The sequence below is a fragment of the Eptesicus fuscus genome, chromosome 11, assembly GCF_027574615.1.
Source record: "Eptesicus fuscus isolate TK198812 chromosome 11, DD_ASM_mEF_20220401, whole genome shotgun sequence".
NCBI classification, from domain to species: Eukaryota; Metazoa; Chordata; class Mammalia; order Chiroptera; family Vespertilionidae; genus Eptesicus; species Eptesicus fuscus.
The window spans coordinates 61,815,774-61,835,278 of NC_072483.1; the positions used below are offsets into that span (position 1 = coordinate 61,815,774).

A 19,505-nucleotide genomic window follows, 5' to 3' on the forward strand; every position below is an offset into this window, starting at 1 on the left:
CGATCCCCCATAGCAGGCATGGGGGGCAGCCATCGATGTCTCTCTTTCTCTCTCCCTCTTCTTTCCTCTCTCTAAAAATCAATAAAAATACTTTTTTAAAATAAAAAATGCTAAGCTAATATTTCAAGTAATAAAGCCCCAGTTATTTGTTTTGATCTCCATCAAATCTGGTGGTTATGGCCTGCTATTTCCAAAAGTCCATCCTTGATATAAAGAGTAAATAAATAAATTTTGATTTTTCAGAATATTCTGGGTAAAAAATTTTATGTAGAAATAAGAAAATTAAAGCTTAGACGTTTAAAGAAAACATTAAATTACCCACACGGAAGCACCTTAACACTGATTGTAAAGTTAGTTTGTGAACCACAACACCCCCACACCTGCCAGAGCTCCCTGTCCATTCATTTAAGGTCCTCGCTTTTTACAAGAGAATGATTAATTATCTAATTCTACAGCATCTGAATTCTGCGCACAAACTGCATATGAGAATTTCGTTCTGTCCCCGAAGACGAGCGCACCTTTGGACTGAGCGATGTAAATCAGGCGGCTGAAGATCTTACGCATGCGTGGCTTCAGGGCGAAGTTTTTGGCACCTCCGGTCACAGAAATCACAAGGTTGGGCGTTTTCAGGTGCCAGTGCTGGGTCAGCAGCTCGTACAGGATTTCCGCGTCAGTGTCGCAGGACAATCGGATATACTGTGGGAAGAGGGAAAACGTGGCACGTGTTCTCCTGACCACCAGGGATCCCCGGGCTTACCTGCTCCTATGGGACCCAGCTAAGGAGGGTCCCATGGGAAGTGGAAGGAGAGCAGCAGACTGGGGGCATGCGGGTGCCACCAAAGGGCCCTCCAAGCCAGCTGGAGGACTTGGGACTTTATCCTAAGGGCACCTGTGCAGTGTTTTCAGCGGAGCAGACATGGGTGGGGTTTAGTTATGCTTTAGGGTTTCCTTCAGGGATAGAGATGACTACAGACTGAGGAACAAGGCTGAAGGAGGGGTAGCTGTGGGAGGCTAGACACAGTGCTAGCCCATACAGGGCAGAGATCCCGGGAAGAGACAGCAGTGCAGGGAGCTGGGTCACCTTCCAGGGCTGCAAGGACAGGGCTTGGGGTGGGAGTGGGGGGGTGGATGGAGGGAGTCAAGGCCCAGGCTTTCAGCCACCTGTGAGTGGTTCTGTCACTGAGATAGAGGAAATGGGAGGATTTGAGGAGACACTGTTAACGATCATTTAACGTTGCTGTAAAACCCCATGTAAGAGCCTGCAAAGTGGGTGGGGTGTGTAGTGGGTGTGTGTAGACCTTATTCAGGGCCATATGCATACTCAAGAATGCCATATGCCAAAGGAAACAGGACAATTCACGAAAGTGTTCATCAGTCCTCTTGCAGCAGTGAGAGTCAGCATGGCGTCACAGGAGTGCCTGCAGTGTGCAGACAGGCCGCTGGGTGTGGAGCCGGTCATCATCTGAGGTTCCAAAGGCCTTTCTTGCAAGGCCAACTTTCCAGTTGCACATAATCTAACCATAGCTTTTATATTTTTACTAGAGGCCTGATGCACGAAATTCGTGCAAGAGTAGGCCTTCCTTCTCCCGGCTTCCGGCACCAGCTTCTCTTTGGCACCCGGGACCCGGGCTTCCCTCGCAGCCCTGGCTTGGTCCAGAAGGACGTCCGGAAGGATGTCCAGTCTAATTAGCATATTATGCTTTTATTATTATAGATAAGGTTTCTCTTTTTCTGTGATAGTTTTTGGACTGACCACCCATCTCCCACCTCCATACTATTGGACAGTTCAAGGTAACTCGAAGTAGCCTGAGTTTTTATCCTAAATAATTGCTATATTAGCTATTTAGGGTAGAAAACCATTGCTTACCTTCCCTTTCTTCCCCAGAGTCTCAAACTGAATATCCCCAAAGGCATCAGTTGGAAACTCCTTGGTGTGTTTCTTGTAATTCCATTTCTCGTTCTGGTTGATCTGGGTGCCTTCGATGTGCTGGCTCTGGGCGTAGCCACACTTGCACACATTTTCCCTGAGCAGAATGACATTGATGAGTAAACTCATACCAGTGACCAAAGAGAGAGCCTTAGTTTTTCTGATGGTCATCTTCTACTTCACGCAAAGTAAGAACACTCATCTATTAAGAACCTTTTATACTCTGAGGCACTATACTAGGTGGTTACGTGTTACCCCACTGAATCCTTACCACACCCATGACGAATACTTTGCTAGCATTTTAGGAAAAGAGATTTCAGTTCAGAAAAGAGAATAATTGGCTCAAGGCCATGCAGTGAGCAGGCAGCCAGACCAAGGTTGGACTTGGGCTGATTCTAATGCCCCTGCTCTTGCTTGTCCTTACACCCTCCTCTGTTCCTACCTCCGCTCAGCAGAGAGTCAGTGCTTTAATTATAAACTACAGCATCAACTCTTCAGCAGTTAACAGCTAGACTCTTCTTTAGCAGGTACAAGAGAAAAGGCAGAAGGGAACTAGAGGAGAGGGAGGTGGGACCACATTGTGCACTGAGGTCCATGTGCATCTTCTGTGGGACAGATCAGCAGGAAATCTACTCGCTCACTCGCTTATTGGCTAACATCCACGGAGGACCTCCCTCAGGCAGAGCTGCTGGGGGCTGCTCCCAGCCTCGATGCTCTAGCACACGGGAGACTCGCAGAAGATGAACACCCAATTAGGAGGGAAGGCCTGACAGAGAGTCAGTCCGATTGCACACGTGCACATGCCCAATGTCACCTGCCAACCACTACAAAATGGCAACATGCATTGCCACGGGCCTCTGAAGGGGAGAGGGGTTCCCAGGCTTGTGGGAGTGCTGAAGGGAGCCACAGCCTCTCTTGGAGCCTTTACCAATGATTGCCAAAGCTAAAAATATATAACAAAATGATTTCGCTCCAGGGACCAACTTCAAGCTACTTGCCAATTCTCCCTGCTCGTGCACCATTTCTGAGAACTGCAAGATGGAGACAACTTCAATAATGGACTAGTGATCATTTGTTTGTTTGTTGAAATGGTGGTTAATAATTTACGTTCGAACATGGAAACAAAAACGGAGGGAAAACAGTTGCTTACGTGGCCTTAGAGTCTTTGGTAAAGAAGACACACTCCCGTTTCTTAAAATTTGCTTCAATAAAATTCACCAAGTCCTTTGGAGAAAGAACATTGGACAGCACATTACCAATTTATCCTCCTCCTGCTGTGACTAACGAATACTGAAATGACCTGCGCCTACTTCAAAGGTTCTAAGACTTTTTACTACATATTCATAGCATCCTCATCCGTTCATGCTTTTAGAGTGCACAGAGTTTGTAAAAAGAGGCATTTGTTTAAATTTTTATAACTAAATGCAAATTTTTCTGAAAGTTACTTGGAGTTATCTTGTAAGAAAGTCATAATATATACACTGAGTGGCCAGATTATTATGATCTCTGAACGCATAATAATCTGGCCTCTCTCTCTCTCTCTTTCTCTCTCTCTCTCTCTCCTCTCTCTCTCTCTCTCTCTCTCTCTCTCTCTCTCTCTATATATATATATATATATATATATATATATATATATGTGTGTGTGTGTGTGTGTGTGTGTGTGTGTGTGTATATATCTATATCTATATATATATAGATATAGATATAGATATATATACACACACACATATACTAGAGGCCCGGTGCATGAATTCATGCACGGATGGGGTCCGGCCAGGGAGAGGGGACATGGGCAGTTGGCCGGCCTGCCTGCTGGTCGAACTCCTGGTCGAGGGGACAATTTGCATATTAGCCTTTTATTATATAGGATATGCACTGAGTGGCCAGATTATTATGAGTTCAGAGATCATAATAATCTGGCCACTCAGTGTATATACAAATTATGTTTTTCCATCTCTAAGGCTACCAGGGGAATTTAAGCATTTGTTGATAGTTCAGCATAAATAATACAGTATTGCTGACTCTAGTCCTCTTATGCTTGCTTTTCAAAAGGAGATATATTCCAAAAGCTCTGTCCATGCCCCCAGCGACAAGGTGGTATGGTATCTGTGACCCAATTCTGACAAGCAACCAAAAGACTGTGTAAGCCACAGGCTTCCCTCTAATTGTCAGAAGCAAACTTTGGAAACAGATGAAAAATACTTCAAAAATACCTACACTCCTCAAAGTAGGAGGAGATACTTGCAACATGTATTAATCATGGGATTGGCAAACAGCATATATGAAGAACTATAAATTACTAAGAGTGAGAGACACAACCGAATGGGAAAGTGGCAAAGACTTGAGCAGGCATCTAGTAAAAGAAGACACACAAACACCCCATAAATGTGTGAACAGAAACTCAACCCCACAGCCATGAGGCCAGTCTGAAGGGGGACCACAGTGACATCCCGTGGCACACCCACCAGGTCAGAAGCATTAACAAGCGCGGGACACGGAAACTGGGTGAAGGGCAAGGCAGCGGGCTCGTGCCCTCTGTGGGTGGGTGAGCAAAGTGGTAGGACCACTCTGGAACACTGTCTACCGCTGCCAGCAAGGTCACATCCCTAGAAAGAGTCCCTTGTGGAGAGAGAGGGAGGCTTGTCCCGTGAATGACCTGCAAGCTCAGAATGCCGGGCAGTGGGCCGTGGGGTTCGGGGGCTGTCCTGCCCTGGGAAAGAGGGGCTTGGCAACCCAAACCCACTGCCCTCAGGTCCCCGGGCACTGGCAGCTGGAGTTCTCAGACCGTCACTCAAGGTAGTCCTCCCAAGTCAGGCTGCTGGCACCAACACCAGCCCTGACTCCTCACCCCCAGGGAGGCCATCACCAGACATGCACCACAAAAACGGGGACAGGGACAGTCCCTCTCCTGGAACAAGGTTCACAGTACACCAACACCTGAGTCAGCTTCCATCCAGAAAGGCTGGAGAGGACAGCACAGCAGAAGCCACCACGTCCCTGTCCCCTGTGTGTTCCTCACAGGACCAGGTGAGACCAGGGGCAACATCTAAGAAGGTGCCTGGTGTGGGGAGGGGGCAGGGAGCACCCGCCTGCTCCTCTGTTTTCCTACAGCTCCCTGATGTGTCCCAGGTCAGCCCATGGAACCGCAGCCATGTGCCCAGCACATGGGAGAGAGCCTTCTCCGGTGCCCCACCCAGGCCGGCTCATCCAATAGCAACGACGGGCGTGTCTGTGCAACCTGAGGGCCGCGTGGCCGCTGGCTGGGAACAGGTGAGAACAAACCTTCGCAAGAACAAACCAAGGCCCAGCCTTAGAGTAAAAGAAAAGGACTTCGAATCAAGAATCGTTTCTGAGGTGAACCAACAGGGGTGCAAGCAAGAACACTGAGCACTGAATATTAAGCTGATTGTTAAAAGGTTAGCATTTACATGTTCATAAAAGTCGGTTAAGAAACGCATTATTCAACAACTTACTAAGGTTACAAAGGATTGCATGAGAAACAACACAGAAAAGAAAATGCTTCTCCATTCAACAAAAATAACCCACAGGACAAAATACTACATATTGAGATGTCATCTTTCTAAAGAAGGGGCATCAGTCCCCAGAGAATCCTGAGTGCCAAAGTGATGCTTTCTGACAGGAGGGCGGCGGCGGCTGGGAGCCCCAGACTCACGCTCTCGCTGTAGGACACGTCCGTGCTCCGGGACATGCTGGAGTACAGGGTCCGCGTGCTGTCCAGCGTGCCGTTCCTTCTGCTCCTCATGCTGAGCCTGGCACCCTCGAAAGACATCTGTTCTCCTGTGGAGAATGGGCGTGGGAGGTGCTGAGTGTGGGTCACAGGCAGGAAAGTGGCTTCCTTGAAAGCTTTATCACAGCCCATCCCTCTGCCCTCTCCTCTCCACCCTTTGCTGAGTGTCCAGGCTCAGCCCCCAGCCCCGCGGGGCAATTGTAGTTCTGCCTTTGCTCCTCTCCCTCCCTTATCTTCATCCCTGGACCCAGCTTGGTCTCTGTCCTTTGTCCTTCCGTGGGTCTCTGGTCCCTCCTGCTGAGGGCTGGGGCCTTTTGGGGCTCCCTTTCCTCAGTGTGATGCACATCACAGACCACCACACACTGTGGCTTCAAAATAGCTACATCTAGGTTCATGGATTTGGAGTAAAGAGAACTTACAGAGCCAACTGTAACTAGCAGCTTGTATCAGCCAGAGGATAGGGCTGTCAGGTGCGGGGAGGAATCCTGGCCCTGACACCTGCAAGTGAAGGGGGAGAAGGACCTTGCAGATGGGGGTGGTAGGGCCTGAGGGCCAGCCTACGCTTTCTGGTCCCCCTGAGACTCAAAGTGGCCCATGGGCCCCAGGGACACTGGCAATGCCCTCCCAGGCTGGGGTGCAGGCTGTACCTGGGCATCACAGAAGCCTCAGCTCCCGTAAAGACACCCCAGGGCTGCCCTCCACTCCTCACGCTCAGACCTGCCCCTCCCACTCGGACCCTTTGCCCCTGTCTCCCAAAGCCCATATCCCAGGCCGCAAACCAAACCCACCACGTCCCTGTGCTGTCCACAGACACAGTAAACAGGACGTTTCTAGAACGAAGGCATCAGCCATCCTGCACAGCCCCGTTACCCCAGGCTCTCCTGGCACCCAGCTCCCCAGAGGCGCAGTACCCCTCTGTCACCTCCACCTCCTTCACCCACCCTGCCTCTCCCATGGGCCTGCTCCTCACATGGGCCCAGCCTTCCTCATCCTCAGTCGCCCCCTCTTCCCAGACCCTCTCCTGGTTATCTCCTGCTCATCCTCTCACAAATCACTTCTTCAGGGAGGTCCCCTGTGATGCCCAGGCTGGCTCAGGGGCCCCGTGACCTTCTCTCCACCTGCTGTGACCACTCTGATTTGTTTCATGAGCCCTGTGGCCGTCAGCTTGCTGACGTCAGGGACCAGATGGATCTCGTTTGGCACTACCTTCCCGAGGCTGGCACAGTGCACCTGGTAGCTCTGCACAAATACTTAGTGAGTGACTAATTTAAAGGAATAAATACCCTCACACTCCCTCCAAATCCTCCTTTGGTTTGTAGACTAATTCCCCATCCTCAATATGGAAAGGACTAAGACCCACGCTCAGCCACGCAGTTCCTGAGCTCCTGGCCACATGAGCCTGACTCCTGTGTCCAGATCGCCTGCCGTCCCAAGCCAGCCTTCGACTCTCCCACCCACAGGGACTGGGAGTTTCTTTAAACCTCCCTGGGAAAGGGCGGTCCCGGCTGTTTAAAACAATGATGCTCCTTTTACTTCTCTCCCCAGGCATTTTGAAGAGAGGCCTAGGGTATTAATTGGTGCTTTACATACATTATTGTAAAACCGCAAATCAATCCTGCAGGGTCTTCACTATGAAGCCCATACAGCAAATTGCTTCTAAGTAGGGCACACCAGGCAGGAAATGATTTTATTTGCCTGAAAGGAAGACGCTGCTTCTTTCACTGCAGTGGGAAAAGGGCAGTTTTGCTTTCTGATCACATTCCCATCAAGTGAGACACATGAAAGCGTGTAGATGAGCAGCAAGCTGCTGTCCTGACATTGCCGACTTCTGGGCATGAGCTTCTGATTGGTTTTCGGAGGCCAGTCGGTATTCACCTTGACTAATTATAAGCGTAGGCATCCTTTACAACGTCTTACTCAAAAGATGGTCGCTGCTGTTATTTATAGTGGGGTCAATTGGAAATAACCTAAATTTCCATCAATAACCTAAAATTCCACCCAAAAGAAGTAGGAGGACAGTGCCATGAATGGGATGCACTGTAATGAAATGGATAGATTATGGTTCATTGTGAATAGGGGAAGACGCAGGAGGCAAGAAATCCTAGCGGTTAAGAGCTCTGGCTTTAGAGAGTTTGGGTTCAGCCACTAACCCTGTGACCTTGAGTGAGACCTTCACCCTCTTGCTTCCTTTTTTTGTTTTTAATATATTTATATTGACTTCAAAGATGGAAGGGAGAGAGAGAGATAGAAACATCAATAATGAGAATCATTGAGGGGCTGTCTCCTGCACGCCCCACACTGGGGATCGAACCTACAACCCGGGCATGTGCCAAACTAAAGACTGACAGCTTCTCCAGTTTCCCACCCAGAGAAACCCGTGTTCGCTCTACACACTGAGCCACCAGAAGCCTCATTAAAACTCAGATGGCTGGTCCCACCTGAGGTACCCGGAAGCTGTGGGGTGGACCGCGGACTTTGCGTCTCTAACACGTTCCAGGGGCTGCTGGTACTTCTGGTCAGGGGACTCCAACCAGAGAGCCACTGGGCTAACCCAGAAGCTGCAAACAACACCAATGCCTTCCTCATCTCAAGCTTCAAACAAATGCCTTCAGAACTTGTAACTGAATCTTTGTAAAACGCAAGCATGTAATTGACAGGTGCTTAAGAGGCAGTTTTGGCTTAGTATTCTTCCCTGATCACAACTTGAGCTATGAACAAGACAGTTGATCCTGCCAGCACATGAAACACATCATCATCAGGCCAGGAAGAGCATCCTACTGCCAGGAATAAATTACAGCTATGTCTTAGGTAAGGCCTACTATGTGCCAGGCACTGTGTGACACTATTGTATCAACTCTCAATCCTCCCACAAGTTCTATGAATTATTATTTTCCTACTTAACCGAATGAGGAAACCAGGGCACAGAGAGGTCAAGTAACTTCCCTCAAGTCACACAGCTGATAAGTAGAGGAGAATAGGATTCAAACCCAAACTGGCTGGCCTGAGAGCACAATCCTTAAACTTAAAGCACTTCGTGTTCTTTAATACAAATAACTCTTTGTGAAGGAATAGATTGTCATTTTTACTATATTAATACACTATCAAAATGTAAATAAAGCGTTAGAAAACTCATTCCTTTGGTTGGGGGAGAAACTGACCCAATGTTATTTTTATTATTGACTTTCATGGATAATTTTAAATAATCCAGAAGTCACCCTTTCACAACATAATAATACTCTTGCATCCTCTGAGCCCAACGCAGAAACAAAAAACGAAAAATCAATCTGCTATGTTACTGTTCTAACACAAGAATGGCATTTGGCATGTTTTTAAAACCGCATGTCAGCTTTAAATCTGATCACCATGGTCACACCAGTCCTGGGATGCCGTTTCCCAACAGGATGTACAGTCCTAAGTCTCTTTATGGTAAAAAAAAAAAAAAAAGGAAAAGAAAGAGAAAGAATAAGTAAGAACGCCTGTGATACTGAACGAGAGAGGAACTGAATCGTTCATGTTCTGATGAAAATGTTCCAAAGGCCCGTCCAAACCCCAGGCACCTCCACTCTTATCTCCCTTCAATTATTCATTACAATGGTGAGTGTGACACTTGCAGAGCTTCAGCTATAACGGACACCATCCAGAGATACCATCGCAATCCCCCGCTGCCAGGCTGCTGCCACGGTGCACGGGGGAGTGGCAGCGACCTGGGAGGGTTGGTGTACACCTGGCCTCCACATGTCACTCACTGCCACAGAACTGAGGTTCATGGTGTCATAGGCATTCTCTTGCTTTTCTAGTTGTCTTTCTTTTTTGTCAGCCACGTTTTTTGGAGTTTGAATAGATGGGTAAAAGCTGAGAAAATGGTGAAAGCCAATGGAGGCTCCTGAAGTCACTGATCCCAGTGTCTCCTGCCCCAAAGTGTCTCCTGAGAGACAAGAGGTGGAACCCAGCAACAGATGATGCTTGAAGATGCTATTTTCTGAGAATCTCCTACAATAAGGGGAAAAGCAGGGGGTCCCTATGGTACCTGGAACCCTATAATCTTCACAGATGCCATGAATAACATCAACTCTAACATCAAATAACATCTAAAAATAATAATCATGGATGATAACTGTTTCAAATTTTAAAGAATTATAAATTCAAAGTCACAACTTTAAAATAAAATTATTTACACTCTCAGGATACTCAAACTTCTCTGGTAATAAGTGTATTTGGATTAGCACATAGATGACAGATTTAAGAAATAACCATCCCCTTACGTTCAGCTTAAGAATCCTCACACTGAGAGTCAGTGTTGGCCATAATGGACTCAAAATTAAATAGAAATAAAACCTTTAATTATTCATCCACCTTCTCAGTGTTCCGTGCTTCTAAATAATACAAGTGATGAGCGTGCTTCTGAAGCCGAAAAACTGGAAGGAACCACAATATGTAAAAATAAGTCAAATATACTTTTCTCCTTGAATTATCAAAGAATACTGACGATTTGAATGCATTCTTTCTTGAGGCTAATTTAGGTTTCAACACAGTCTAGGTTTAAGGGAGACCTGCTTCATTATGTTCCCAGTAGGTTTCAGGACCTAGAACTGGGTTAGGTCGTCAGCTGCAGCCTTAAGATGGGAATTTTCTAATAAAGCCCCTTGGAGGAAATTTGTGACTCTGTCAATCAGGAGGAGGGGGCGGAGGGGGGGGGGACCCTTACTGTATTTTAAATCATTCAAAAATACAGCAGACATTTCTCCATTTCTAGCTAAATCCAAATGAGTGCTAAAGATATCTGTGCACTAGCATTTACTTCTCCCCACAGCTCTTTGAGAATTTTCCAATTTTGTCTTCCTTTAGCTCCAGATCTTCATAGGAAAACTAAGTGATGCCCTTCTCAGAGACACTAAACTGGCACCAGTTCTACAAGTCACAGCAAGCACAACATTTACGGAGAGACGAAAAGCAGAGGAGAACATACCAGTGGAGGATCTCGGGCAGGGTTTGCTTTCACTCCAAAGGTCCCGCTTCCTGCAGGAGGAACTGGCTTTTATAGCCCAAGCTCCCTGGCCCGACCTTCCTCGGGGAGGTCCTTTTAAGAGGAGGAGCAGAGAAGACTTCAGCCGCTGAAAGAGGACTCTTGGAGCCAGGCTTACAGTAGCAATGTAGCGAGTGAACATGAGCGAGGCATGCATAATTATAAAACATGGTATTTTAAATGCTCGTAAAGTAGAAACACAAAATTCTCACCCCTGGCGTGCCCACAGTATCAGCATTAAAACATATTAAAATTTAATTTCTACGAATTAGTGGCATGTTTTTAAAACCACAAATAAAATAGGAAGTGTTCATCATGCAAAGTAATGACGAGAATAATTAGTAGATTAGAAGCTTTTAATGAGGGAGAAATCTTAAATAGAGGGAATTTAACAAGCATTGGGGGTTTGTTTGTTTGTTTGTTTTTGCAGATTTTGTTCACTTTCTCCACACCATCAAATATTCAGCATTGGGCTAGCTAGGCAGGGGCGGTGGGGGTGGCATGAAGGCTCAGTGAGGCTAACTTTATTAATTTAGAGCAATTTCCATGCCCCCTTGAAACTACACTTTGTCTTCGTGAAAACTCCACAAGAGAGACGAAGTAATGATGGCCAGTGGGCGATTTGTAGTCATTTTGTTTAACTGAGGCACCACAGACATCACTGAAGCAGTTTTATTATAGCCAATGCTCCTTGGGTGTTGGTGATCATTTCTATTACGTCTTTATATATGAAGTCTATGCTATAGACAAGTAGAAATAAGATAGCATATCTGAAAATTGCCTATACAGTGCAAACAAATGGAAAGGGGTTGGAGATTAAACATAATGACTGTCAAGGGGAAATTTTGTAAAAGCAGAGGGATCTGGGCAAAATCTAAATAGAGAGATAAGATGCAATTAATTATAGTGCAATATTTAATTTGGGGAGAAAAGCCCTTTGACAAAAAGAAACAAAGAATGTAAAAATAGGGACACATTATAATGGTAAGTGTGACACTTGCAGAGCTTCAGATAAAAATGACACCAAGGGCCAACAGGTAATGAAAACAGAGTATAAGGCAATAGGGAAGGGTAGAAACTGTGGAAAATTGGAAATAGCAGGTGCTTGACCTGAATAAGGACCCATGTCAGAAGAGATCTAGCCAGAAACTAAAAAAGCTAAAGAGAATCAGATTAAAAAACTAGAAACAGAAAAAGTGAAACCTCAAAATTGTCCTTAATGTGGATCCCAGGACTGAAATCTCCCCTACCCCCAAGTCTTCCAACCCTGCCAATGGATCGGGTCCTCTCTCTCCTAAGCCTGCACTCTACACAACATCCTTACAGGTGTTTTCAGAAAAATGGAATTGCAAACCAGAACCTAAAATCTAGTTTGAAACACGTGCCCCACCCCCCCCAAAAAAAAAAGAACTGGAAAGGACTAGAAAGCTAGAAAACTATAGAGACTGAAGAACAGATACATACTGAAGGAATGCCCTTGTGGAAGGTGACGGAGCAGTGACCCTCCGAGGGCATAAGGAAGCAAGTGGCAGAGGAGCATGGAGGGGGAAGTGAGAGAACTGGGAGGAGAATGATACCTTCATTGGATGGAGTACTGTAGAGACATTAAATTAATCTTGATTTAAAGCTGTATTCCCAGGGAAAGAATGGAGTAGTTTGCAAATCAGGGCATACAATTTCACCTTTGGTTTAAAATATACCTAGAGAAAAAGATCCAGAGGACACGGAGGTTGGCTTGGGGATGGAAGCAGAGGGACAGTGTCGGGAAGCCTCTGAGCTGGGACTGGAGGGATGTCATGGCACTGCAGAATAGAATGGAAGGGCCCTGAGTACCAGACTGGGGGCCTCAGATTTTATTAGATGGGCCATCCCCTAATAGGTCCTTGATAGTAACAGGGAGAGTAGCACACACACTGGAGTGCAGTCTTCAGGCGGATGCAGCACTGTGAAGTCTTGGGGAAACCAGTGTTTCTGAGCAACTACTGTATACTTCCTGCGACCATGGCTCAGCCTTGCTGCCTACCCCAGAAGTCTGGATCCAGCCCATTGGGGGCTGAATTGTGCCACACACACACACACACACACACACACACACACACACACACACTAAATATGGTTTAGTCCTGACCCTCATGACCTCAGAATGTGACTGCATTTAGAGATAGGTCTTTACAGAGGTCATCCAGTTAAAATGAGATCACTGGGGTAGGCCCTGGTCTGATATGACTGGTGTCCTTATAAGAAGAGGATATTAGGACACACACACACACACACACACACACACACACACACACACACACAGAGGGATGACCCCGTGAGGACACAGGGAGAAGACGGCTGTGTGCACGCTAAGGAGAGAAGCCTCAAAAGAAAGCAACCCTGCCGACTTGACCTTGGACTTCCAGTCCCAGACTGTGAGAAAATGCATTTCTGTTGATTAAGTCTGTGGTATTTGTTGTGGCACCCCTAGTGACTGATACAGCCTCTGAGACCAGGTGTAGTTGTCAACCCCTCCCTTGTGACAGATAGTACCACCACGGATACCCACAGGAAGAGCAGAGAACTCCCATGGAAGCCTTTGGCACCCCCCAACCTCCCACACCTGCATCTTCAGCATCGCACAGCTTCGAGGGTCCATCTGAAGAGCAGCAAGATGGGCTTTTACTGTAACTGTCAGAAATATCAGGAGCCAAGGGACCCCCATCTGGTCTCAGAGTTAATTAAGCTAGTGTAGACTTTTCTCCTTCGTTTTATGACTATTAAAACCTTCATGTTCTTTGTTTTATCCCAATGTTCATCTCAATACCAAACTTGTTGTATCAAATTATCATCTGGCCTAAACAAGTTCTATTCAAATGTCTTCGATACATCCTTAAGTCCCATGTGAATGGTCTTTGGTATAAGTAAATACCCTCAGGCAATGGGAGGGATAAAGATATACAGGTGTAGGTAGAGATGTATAGGTGAAGATGTAGATGGGTAGGTATAGGTATATAACCTACAGATTTGCCATTTTATTCAAGATTTAATAAAACCTCCAAATTCCTCTACTTGAGGCAAACATGAACTTTTTTAAAAAGGTTTTTTTTAACTGCTATGTTGCTGCATTACATTTAAGTGCCAGAAGGTGGTGTCTCTGAGCAAAATCAGTGGCTGCAGTAGAGACCTTTCATGCACCTTACATCCCCCACCCAAGTAGGTTTCATAAGTGAGTCATGATATTGGCCCAGAGCACATCTCCAGAGCCTTCTTTGCCCCACTAAGAGAAGCAGAACCTGTAAGCGTGCTCCCTGCTGAATTTTTAGACCCTGTTCTCAGCTTTGCTTTCCTGTTTTCTGTGCTGTGAGGAAACACATCACAATGGAATGAACTGGAGATAGATGGTGGTGATGGTTGCACAATAATGTAAATGCATGTAATGCTTCTGACCCATATGCTAACAATGGATAAGATGACAAATGTTAAGTTATGTGTATTTTGCCACAATAAAAATATTTTGTTAATACTGAATGAAACCGCTATGGGTTTGAGCTCCTGCTCTGAGCATTTGCTAACTGTGAGAGCTCAGGCAAACCACCCAACCCCAGCTCCTCCTCAGTCAGATGGGATCCTCAGTCAGATGCCTGCGTCTCAGGCTGTATCAAGATTGGGCGGGGGAGGAGGGAGGTCCTGAAAGGACCAGCCATGGCAGATATTATGTCCTTCCTCCTTCTGACTTCTTTTGTTCCTCTAATTCAGGGTCCATGTGCTTGGGGTTCCCATGGAAGATGACAGCAGAAGAGGAGGCCTTTCCTTCTGTTACCCAGACCCTACTGAAAGAGTGAGGAGCCCACCCCCATCAATACTGAACCCCACATGTTTCCACCTGCACCTACATTTCAGGGACATCGGTTCGAAATGTTGAACCAGGATCTCTGTGCCATTCGAAGAAATGCCATCACTCAGCAGGAACGAGGCAAAACACAGCCTGTTGAGCGGTGTCAAGTGAGCTTCCCTGTAGCAAAGGACAGCTGGCAAGAAGTAGCGGGGGGGGGGGGGGCGCTAGATGCTACACCTCTCACAAAGTCTTTCCAGTGGTCCACGATCACTCTTTGAATAGCAAAGGCTCAAGAAGAAACAGATTCCTGGCAGCACCATGGTCAGCTCCAAGGCCAGCAGCCATGAGAAAAGTAGGAGCCAATAAAGTGGTCAAGATAACATTCTGCCCACCTGAAGATGGTCCATCTGGTAAACCCAGGGGCCATCTCTGCCTAGGGGAGAAGGGCTTCTCTGGATTTGGTGCTCTTTGGATGCCTCCCCAGACGCTGGAACTCTGCTCCCCCTGACAGAATCAGATGTAGCTGGTTCCTTTGGGCACTTGTCTCTCCTCTGCTCTCAAGTGAGAAGCTCCTGATCCATCCCTGGGTACACAGTACCTCAGTATTGGCAGCCTCAACCTGGCCTGCCCTGGGCCCCTTGTTTAAACTTCACACCTTCCAAAATCCCCTGAAGGTGACCTCACCAGAGAACTGTGGGGACTAACACCTCTTTAGAGATCAAGGTTTTACTGAGTGATTTGATAAGAAGTAGGAGTTTGAAACTCTTTTGTGCTCATGGGGAGCCTTCCTCAGTTATGCTAGACATAGGGGCTAAATGAAGCTCCTCAATGATTTTTCTATGTCAGGCATCCACGTTTCTTTGCATATGAGAACCCACACTGGGACTGAAAACAAGAATGAACAGTAGTTGATACAGACAGAGAGGTGGAGATAGAAATACAGGTAGAGACAGAGATAAAGATGAAGATGATGGAGATAATAGAGATGGTGGAGATCATGGAGATGGTAGAGATGGTGAAGATGGAGATTATGGAGATGGAAATGATAGAGATGATGGAGATGGTGGAGATGGAGGTGATGGAGATGGCAATGACAGATGAGGATATGGATGAGAATGGGGAATGGAAATAGAAGTAGAGAGAGACAGAGATAGAGATGGGGATGATAAAGATACCAAATTGACAAGGACCTAGAGCTGCTCAGACTCACAGATCAAGTATTGGATATTCACCAACATAAGTGTAAACAATGACAATTTTCCTTATGCATTTATAGTAAATCACTCAGAATAAGGCAGAATGCTGTAGTCATTAAGCACTGCATCTCCAGAAGGTGGGTCTGGATTAAAGTCCCAGCTCCAGGGCAACCTTGGGCAAGGCCCCAACTTCTGTGAGCCTAGTGTCCTCATCCTCAAACAATAACACCAGCTGTCAAGCTCTTAGCTCAGGTGCCAGGACGCAGAGTAAAGGACCAGTGGGTGTGCCCTGCTGGGGGTTCAACTCCTTGGACCAGGTGCTCAAGGCAATGCATGAACATTCCTTGACACCAGGACAAGCTTCTCAGCCACATCGATGAGCGAGGAGTTAGAAACAGGGTTTGAGACTTAAAGTAGATCATTTCAAGGAGCTGCAGAGGAAACAGCATTTTAAAATCTGCAATTGGAATGGACAAAGCAGGGGTACCAGGGTGGGAGTGGAGGGGGGTCTTTTGAGAAAACATTTTGCCCTGACTCTAGCCCAAGAGTGCTCCAGCCCCTGGGTGAGAGAGGGAAGGAGACTGCTTTGCATCTTGAAAATTCACACAGTGGTCAATTTGGCCTATATGACCCTGCTCTGCCCCAGTTTCGAGCTCCAGGCAATAAGAACCCATTTCTTCCCTTTTATCCAAATTACCGAAACTTGGCTTGAGGAGATAAATAAGTTCTGAGTGATTTGTGACCGCTTTTAGGTGGTAACGGGGATGGGAAGAAACACACATCACAGGCCCGCTTGGGTTCGCAGAACTGCTCCATCTGCCTTCTCTTTCGGGGGGTGAGAAGCCCACCCCCAGGCAGGAGGGACGCCTGGATGCTGCTTAAAAGCATGATGGCTGCGGGTGATGAAGTGTAATGGAAAGAGGCCCTGAACAGTGGTGGACAATTAGGATTATTAGAAGTACTACCAGCCCACAGAGCGAGCCCAGAGTGGGAACGGATTCAAATGTCAGAGGCAAAAATAGCCGAGCGACCCTAGATGATAACTAAATATTTGCCCCGAAAGTAAGCTGATGGGAAGGACATTTTCCAAGGGGAGGGTGGGTACCACAGTACAATGACCCTGGAAGCCCCATCCTGTCCATCAAACAGAGACAGGCTGACTTCCAGGCCCTGGGCCAGGGGCTGCAAATTCACACACGCTGAGAAGACAAAGCCCCACGCAGGAGGAATTCAGTCCAGAAAGAATCATGTTAGGTAATGAGGAAACCGGTGCCTGTGATTATGGGAATCTAGTCAGTTTGGATGAGGCATTCCACCCAATAACCAAGGACAGGCTTTCTGCTCAGCTTTCTCCTTATATTCATTCTATCTATAATGATGACCCTCAAGTAGGAAAGTATTGGACCACTCACCCAGTAAAGAATTCCTATTTTTAACAAGTTTACAATCAGAAACTCAGTACAATTATGCGCATGTGACAATAGCTAACATTCACTGAGCGCCTGTTCTGTGCCAGGCACAGTGCCAGATGCTTCATGTGTGCTGCCCGTTGAAACTTCCAGCACACCTGGAGGTAGGTGCCACCGGGACCATCAGCCCCATTTTTCAAATAATACACGGAGGCACAGTCAGGTTAAGTAATGTGCCCTAATTTACATAACCAGCAAGTGGTGGAGCCAGGGTTGAAATCTAGGCTGTCTGGTTCCAGGGGCCTTTTGCTTAATAACCTCTTTGCTAAAACTGCTACAGGCACCCACATGGGCCCACATACACACAGACATGCACAGTCACATAAGACACACACTCAGAGTCACCCAGATAACAAGCACAAGGAGGCAGGTTGGCCCTAATGAAACTCAAAGGTCAAGGCTGTTTCTGCTGCCCTTTTCACCTAAACTTCTATTAGGAGATAAGGTATTATGTTTTCAGGAATTTCAGGATTGCTCTTGATGCCACCATTTATGTGTCTAATACTAGTAAGCATCTCAGACCTAATAGGTCCTGATCAGAACATCTGAGTCCTAGCCACCTGCCACCCCTTAACCGGCACCTCCCCTAGCTAGCAGCTCAAAACACCATTGACCACCACACTAGACTCATCTTGGTCCTTCCCTTTCCCCCACGACCCAATCCATCAGTCGTTCCTGTTGGCTCTGCCTCCCATTCTGATTTGGTGTACCCCAAATCTACTCACCTCTCTGGTCACTGCTTCCTTGTCCAAGGCCAGGCCATCTCCTTCCATGGTGCTAGCCGATCCATTGGCTTCTACTTTTGTTCCAGTCTCCTCCAAAGCCATCTCGTCCAGACACTTGTCAGATTCCTTTCTAGAACTCTCGCGTGGCCTTCCCGCTGTGGCCAGAATAAAGCCCACCACGTACTATGGCCTGTAGCAATCTGTGGAGACCTCAGCTTCCACCCAGCGCCTCCCTAATGTCCCTCCTCAGGCTCCTGATGCTTTCTGTTTGCCTTGTTGAGAACTCTCCCGAAATCAGGAGCATGCGGCTGCTTTAAGGACATGTAGGAAAAGGTCAAGAGCTCGGGCTCCAGAAGTGGCCTGCCTGGGTGGAAATCCACCATCTCACCTGTGTGTTCTTGGGCGAGTTTTTCAACCTCTCTGTGTCTGTTTCTTCCTCTAGAAAATGGTGAAGATAGTCACAGCATCTCCGCAGGGTTCTTGTGAACACTAAATGAGTAACCCGTGTAAAGCTCCTAGAGCAGTGCCTTTCACATGCAGTGCTCACTGTTATTATTATTATCACTATTACTATTAACAGCAAATCAACTGTGAGATTGGACTCTAGACTTAGACTCACTACTGGCTGTGTGACCCTGGACACATTATTGACCTCTCTGTGCCATTTTCCCATTTGTAAAATGAAGATAATAATTACACCATCCTCATAGGTATTTTGTGAGGATTTAATTAATTAATCAATACACATACAGCACTCAAAATAGTACTTAGCACACAAGAAGCATTCAGAAATGTTTATCATCATCATTATTATATTCTGAATATCATTCTCATCTTCTGGGTCTCTGTTACGTGGTCTCCTCCTTAGTGAAGCCCCGACCCCCAACCTTGGTCACTGTCACACATCCTGTCTTGTTTTCATCGCTGCATTGATCACTACTTGATAGGAGCTTCTTCTTCATGGTGTCACCTGGTTTCGATCCCCTCTCTCCCCCTCCAGCCTGGAAGCTTCACCAGTGCTTCCCCAGGGCCTAGAGCAGAACCTGGCACATGGTAGGACGCAATAAAAGCCCAATGAACAAATGTCGAAGAAGTCACTTTTTCACGTGTGGACATGCTCCGTTTGCATGAGGTCTCTCTCTGTTCCCTGCGGTCGTTATTCTGCTACCCAAGTTCATGGCCAGCCATCCCTGCACATCAAAACTAATAGGAGGTCTTCCTACTGTATTCTGTTCTCCCATGGCTGCCATCAGAGCAGCTCCCTCTACAGAGGATAAGCCATTCGATGGCAATCCTTCCCTGGCACATGAGCTCAGACACAGCCTCTCATATTTACCTTCTCGCTTTACCCATTGATTTATTCCTTTATTCATCCCTTGACTCATTCATCAGCCTAACAATGACCCGGTGCCAGCAACATCCTGGCCTAATGCTGGACATTGAAGTCACCAAGGCAATATGACCAAGTGCAAGTACCTACTTGTTAGCATTGCAATAGCCTGGGGGAGAGAGAAAAAACTGCCCTCCCACCGTGTTCCTAGGAAGCAAAACCCAGACACAATTGAGCAAACAGCTGAGTGCCGCTGGGTTCTGGAGTAAA

General features: G+C 46.8%; 1 protein-coding gene across 1 annotated transcript in view; it reads right to left on the reverse strand.

Moving 5' to 3' along the window:
* The window catches only part of TRPM8 (transient receptor potential cation channel subfamily M member 8), a 53,245-nt gene extending 47,528 nt beyond the window's left edge, over positions 1–5,717 (reverse strand). Inside the window, exons 1-4 of the mRNA XM_054723118.1 lie at positions 5,601–5,717; positions 3,078–3,151; positions 1,868–2,024; positions 519–696 (exon numbers count right to left, since the gene is read on the reverse strand). Coding sequence (XP_054579093.1) covers positions 519–696; positions 1,868–2,024; positions 3,078–3,151; positions 5,601–5,717 — 526 coding nt within the window. The remainder of the gene's footprint in view (positions 1–518; positions 697–1,867; positions 2,025–3,077; positions 3,152–5,600) is intronic.
* Between the last annotated feature and the right edge of the window lie 13,788 nt (positions 5,718–19,505).